Genomic DNA, 5,927 nt, shown 5'->3' on the forward strand with positions numbered 1-5,927 from the left:
TCCGCACAGAGAGGCCCCGGCCGACGGGGATTCGAACCCAGGACCTCCTTGCTGTGAGGCGGCAGTGCTACCCACTGCACCGTCCGTGCCGCCAATAATCAAATATAAGGGATCTTTTATTTTGAAGTAGAGATTGTATTTGCAGATTATATTATATGTGTGTGACAGTGTTCTTTTATCGTTGTGTGTTAAATGATGTCTCACTGCGTTAATAACAGGGGATATAAAGACCGAGCAGGATCCATGTGGAATACACAGCCCTGACTGGGAGCATCCAAGCAGTAAGTCAGTATCACTGATCTGTTCTGTGCTGTGGTGTAAAATAGCCTGCACTCATGGATGTCAAATAGATTTTAAGGATTCTTGTATTCATCTTTCAGATAGTTCATGGAATATTCTAATAATTGTATTGACAGCTAATATCATTACATTAATTACATTTGGCAGACACTCGTATCCAGAGTGACATATAGTTGATTAGTGTAAGCAAGAGCCAATTCTCCCCATGCAGGGTTAAGGACCTTGCTCAAGGGCCCAACAGCTGTGCAGATCTTATTGTAGCTACAGCAGGATTCGACCCACCAACCTTGCGGGTCTCAGTCATGTACCTTAACCGCTACACTCCAGGCCACCCCTAATTCAAAAGAAGAGATACAGAACAATTTACACACTACAATGTTAAATCAACAGAAGTGAAGTTGCTGTCACAATGCAATGCAATTCACCTTTCATTCATATGTCATTATTGAAGGATATATGGTATATCATTATCAATCTGCCTGTATAAATCACAGTTTTATCGTGAAATTTTAGTTTATGGACTGCTTATGATTCCCATTCTCAAGACTGGTTTTGGAACGTGAAGTTATTTCCCTTGCTTTTTGTCTCATACATTTAATTATGAAAAATATATTATTTATATCAGCTGATGCCAGATATTTGCCCAGTCAAATTTTAAATATTTATTTTTATGAAATGGAACAATGTATGTAAAGTAGAGTATGACTAAGTTTGTAAGTTTTGAAATACAAGGCCGCTGTCTTACAGAAGAAAATGTGTTTACAGTGTCTGGTCTCAGGATTGTGCTGCTGGGGAGGTCTGGAGAGGAGAAGAGTAAAGTGGGAAATGCCATCCTGAGGAGAGAGGTGATTTCAGTAAAAGATCAGTGTGAGAGAGCACAAGGTCTGGTGAATGGGAGGCCTGTGGCTCTGATCAACACTCCAGATTTACTGGACCCTCAGTTCCCTTTCAGGAAATTATTACATCAGTTAGAGAGATGTGTGACCCTGTCTGCCCCAGGTCCTCATGCACTTCTGATAGTGCTGCAGAAGGGGGGGTTCACAGAAGGTGAAATAAAAAGACTAGAGACAGTCCTGGCCTTTTTCAGTGATGAGTCCTTTAGGCACTCAGTAGTACTGACCACACAGGGGAGTAAAAGATGGTATAACTGTGGTAAGGATCCTGTTGACAAAGTCATTGAGTATTGCAGTGGAAGGTGTCACACATTGAACTCAGAACAGATTGACTGCACCCAGGCCGCTGAACTAATGAAGAAAATAGAGCAGATGGTGGAGGAGAATGGAGGAGGTTTCATCAGATGTAAGATATTCCAGAAGCCCGAATCAGCTTCACCTGGAGGGATGGAGGGCTCACTGATGGGGACTCAACAGAAGATTGAGAAGAAGCAGAAGCCACAGACACTACCTAGAGATCCACAGGAAATGGAAGGTAAAAAAAAGAACTAGTCAAAGAAAAGTGAGAACTGATCATTTTTTAAACAGATAATTGTTCAAATGCTTAAATTTTGATGATCCAATGGAAGGCCTTTGGGATGTGTTAGAACGGGAGATTCACAGCATGAATCTGCAGTTGTCAAATGTGCACAAATTTTGCCATGCAATCATGTCAACATGGAACAGAATCTCAAAGAAATGTTTTCAACATCTTGTGGAATCCATGCTAGTAAGAATTGAGGCTGTTTCTACCCAGTATTTTTATAGTTTTCCTAATATTTCTAACAGAATTGTTTCTATTAGAACAATGGGAAACAATGCCGCCTCACAGCAAGGAGGTCCTGGGTTCGAATCCCCGTCGGCCGGGGCCTCTCTGTGCGGAGTTTGCATGTTCTCCCCGTGTCTGCGTGGGTTTCCTCCGGGTACTCCGGTTTCCTCCCACAGTCCAAAGACATGCACGTTAGGCTGATTGGAGAGTCTAAATTGCCCGTAGGTATGAGTGTGTGAGTGAATGGTGTGTGTGCCCTGAGATAGACTGGCGACCTGTCCAGGGTGTATTCCTGCCTTTCGCCCAATGTATGCTGGGATAGGCTCCAGCCCCCCTGCGACCCTGATCAGAATAAGCGGGTTCAGATAATGGATGGATGGATGGATGGGAAACAATGCTAAATGTCCAATTCTTTTTTAGGGGCCATGTTTTTCAAGCTATTGACTCCATTAAATGTTTCTTTGTTCAGAACAGCATGAGCTTCGATTCAGAAGGTTTCATGTTTCAAGGCTGAAGGCCATGACTGTATTAATTACAGTGATTTTAATGTACATGCATGGATGGGATAAATATTACTGGTTTTTATTTAGGGACAAGCCCAAATATGGTACAAATCAAATCTAATTGGATTCATATTGAACACAGAACAGATTGACAGCACCCAGGCTGCTGAACTTATGGAGAAAATAGAGCAGATGGTGGAGGAGAATGGAGCTGGTTTCCTCAGCTGTGAGATATTCCAGGAGCCAGAATCAGCTGCACCTGGAGGGATGGAGGGCTCCCTGATGGTGACTCAACAGAAGATGGAGAGGAAGCAGAAGCCACAGGAAATGAAAGGTAAAAAAAAGAACCAGTCGAAGAAACATTGAATTGAAAAGAAAATACTGAAGATGAATGTCGATAGTTCTAGAAAAAACTGACAAATCACATTGACAACAAATTACTTGAATATTTGCTGTTAGTAAGATTTTGTTGGGTTTACCGATAGAAATGGATGGAGTCTCAACTGAGGAATAATACCTGTGTTGTACGGATGTACTGAAAAGCATACTGGGGAACTGACAGTATGATCAAAATGACAATGATATGGGAGACACGACTGTAAGATAACAGACTTCTCCTCTTTATTCCAGTGGCTAGGGGTGACCCACTGAACTTGGTGTTGTTTGGGAGGAGAGGAGCTGGGAAGACTTCTGCAGTAAACACCATCCTGGGACAGAGGGAGTCCAGTGTGGATCCCAGCCCCTCTTCAGTGTGTAAGAGGAGAGAGGGAGAAGTGTGTGGTCACCTGGTTACTGTGGTGGAAATGGCAGCAGATGTTACCTATGAGACTCGACAATGTGCCTCTCTCTGTGGATCTGGAGTTCATGCCTTCCTCCTGGTCACACCAGCTGGTCCCCTCACTGATGAAGACAAGGCAGAAATAACAAGAATTCAGGAGTTATTTGGCTCAAGAGTCACTGATTACATGCTGGTCCTTTTCATCCATGGAAGTACAATTGCTAAACCTGTTCTTAACTTTCCCCAGGGGAGTAAAGATACCCAGGAGCTTCTAAAGATGTGTGGCAACAGGTTCTTTGTGTTCAACAATGAGGACATTGTGAATAACACAATGGTTCCAGAGCTTATGAAGGCTATAGAGGAGATGAATAAAGCAACAAAAAGCTACTTTTCCCTGGATATGTACTGGGAGGCACAGCTGGAGAGGAAGGACCGGAAAATAAGAGAATTAGAAGAACGCATTGATGGCACATTACTGGGTAGGTTTGGAGGGGTTCATCACTTCATGAAATGGTAATACACTCAGTGACCACTTTATTGGGTATTCATGAGGCCTGACTTTTTAACATATTGCTCTTCTGCAGCTGTAGACCATCCAAGGTTTGTGTGTTCAGAGAAGCTGCATATCACTGTTTTATCGCATGGTTATTTGAGTTACTGTGGCCTTCCTGTCAGCTTAGCAGGGCCAGTCTGATCATTCTCCTCTGACCTCTCTCATTATGAAGGTATTTCCACCCACAGAACTGCTGCTTACTGGATGTTCTTTGTTTTACCCTCCATTGTCTATAAACTCTAGAGACTGAGGTGTGAGTCTGGCACCAACAATCATTCCACAGTCAAAGTCACTTACTGTAGATCACATTTCTTCCCTATTCTAATGTTTGGTCTGAACAAGAGCTGAACCTCTAGTTTAGTGTTTCTTAAACTCGGTCCTGGGGACCCCCTGTGTATGCTGGTTTTCATTCCAACCACAACAGCAATCCCAGATTTTTAACAAGATGTCAATTTTTCTAAATTTGTTACTTGTTTTGAGGGATTATTTACCCTCTTTCAGACTAAAGTCTGATGTAAAGTTTGATATATATATATCGGACTTTACATCAGACGTTAATTTGTTCTGTCATCATTTTTCCTGTCAACCTATTGACACAATGCAGCTTTGACTCGTTTTCTTAGTACGTCCTACATTATCTACCAAATGGCTAGTTTTCATGGCCAGGAGTCACCAATTCTGCAGAATCAGGGTCAGTTACTCGCTGGAAGTGATTGTTTGCAATATAGATCAATAATCACAATGTGAACATGGGACTTTTATTCTTTGTGGCATACATTTTTAAACATAATTTTAGACATAATGTGGCCCAAGAGGGTAAATAATCCCTAAAAAACATCACAAGTACCTAATTTAGAAAGATGAACAGCTTGGGATTGCTGTCGTGGTTAGACTGAGTTTGAGAAACAGTGCTCTAGACCATGGCTGCATGTGAAGTCACACACTGTATATGTAGACTGTCACTCCACGTTTATAAAGTCGCTTTAATATTTGAATGTATGAGTAAAAAGTAAGATGGCTTTTCATGAATACTACTTCATCATAGAACACTGCCACTTTTGCTATAGCATCTAATTCATGCGAGTTAGGATGTAAGGATGTAAGATTTTCAAAGGCAAATACTGTATATCCATTGATATTAACTGCAGTGCGTTCCGCAAAGCATAGTTAAAGGTAATACTTACATTTAAATTGTTCAACTATTTATCTGCTTTGAACACTGTCCTTCAGTGTGCCTGGGTCATGTGCACTGATACTCATGCCAGCATAGTGTCTAGTGCTTGCTCTCTATGATATTTCACCAAATGCAGTGTGACATCTGGGAAGTTTTAGCACGATTTTATGCAGCTATGGTTTCAGACATACTATTTTGACATACTAAATTGTAGGATAGTATTCGATTTCAGATGCAGCCCATATCTGCATGCTTTTTAGGCTGATGAGATATTTGCATTAACAAGCTTGTGTATAGGTGTACCTCAGAAAGTGGTCACTGATTGTATAGTACCCTTAGCAATTCTTTGCAATATAGGAGTATATAGGACGTTTCCACCTGCATTTTGTCTGTCAAAGGTTGTCATGCCTACATTCAGAATGGAGTTCTTGTTTATTTGTATCATCAAAAATTACTTCAATTACTTATTCTTGATCCCGCCAGCTACAGTCTATTATGAAATCATCTGCATCACCTCCACCTCCACATAGTGCAAAAACATCAGTGTTAATTGCATGTGTATACAAAAGCCATATTTCTCACTATGTGTGAGAATCCAGTTCAGTTTGACACCACTCAAACATGCAGTCTGAAATATTAATAGTTTTTTTAATGACATTTCTTTCTGATTTATACTGTTTTTTTATTCTGCAGGGGTTGAGGATAAAGATCACAGCTCTGACTGTCTGAGGATTGTGCTCATGGGGAAGACAGGAAGTGGGAAAAGTGCCACAGGAAACACCATACTGCAGAGGGAGGAGTTCCAGTCTGAGTCCAGTATGACCTCAGTGACTTCCTGCTGTCAGATAAAAGTAGGGGAAGTAGCTGGCAGACGTGTTGCTGTAGTTGACACACCAGGTCTCTTTGACACAGAAGTGT

General features: G+C 41.5%; 1 protein-coding gene across 1 annotated transcript; it reads left to right on the top strand.

The window, feature by feature from the left end:
- The first annotated feature begins 1,565 nt into the window (after window positions 1–1,565).
- On the top strand, window positions 1,566–4,092 carry LOC133114014 (GTPase IMAP family member 8-like). Its single transcript, XM_061223216.1, has 4 exons — window positions 1,566–1,728; window positions 2,647–2,838; window positions 3,135–3,761; window positions 4,079–4,092. The coding sequence occupies exons 1-4, from the start codon at window positions 1,566–1,568 to the stop codon at window positions 4,090–4,092; spliced, it is 996 nt and encodes a 331-aa protein (XP_061079200.1).
- Window positions 4,093–5,927: the final 1,835 nt, after the last annotated feature.

Source organism: Conger conger, chromosome 16 (genome assembly GCF_963514075.1).
Source record: "Conger conger chromosome 16, fConCon1.1, whole genome shotgun sequence".
NCBI lineage: Eukaryota > Metazoa > Chordata > Actinopteri > Anguilliformes > Congridae > Conger > Conger conger.

What these genes read in the sequence shown, in the direction of transcription:
- LOC133114014 (XM_061223216.1), top strand. Translation starts at nt 1,566, where the DNA reads ATGGTGGAGGAGAATGGAGGAGGTTTCATCAGATGTAAGATATTCCAG. An exon ending in AGATCCACAGGAAATGGAAG is followed by an intron (nt 1,729 to 2,646) that starts GTAAAAAAAAGA and finishes TATTGAACACAG; the next exon opens with AACAGATTGACAGCACCCAG. An exon ending in GAAGCCACAGGAAATGAAAG is followed by an intron (nt 2,839 to 3,134) that starts GTAAAAAAAAGA and finishes TCTTTATTCCAG; the next exon opens with TGGCTAGGGGTGACCCACTG.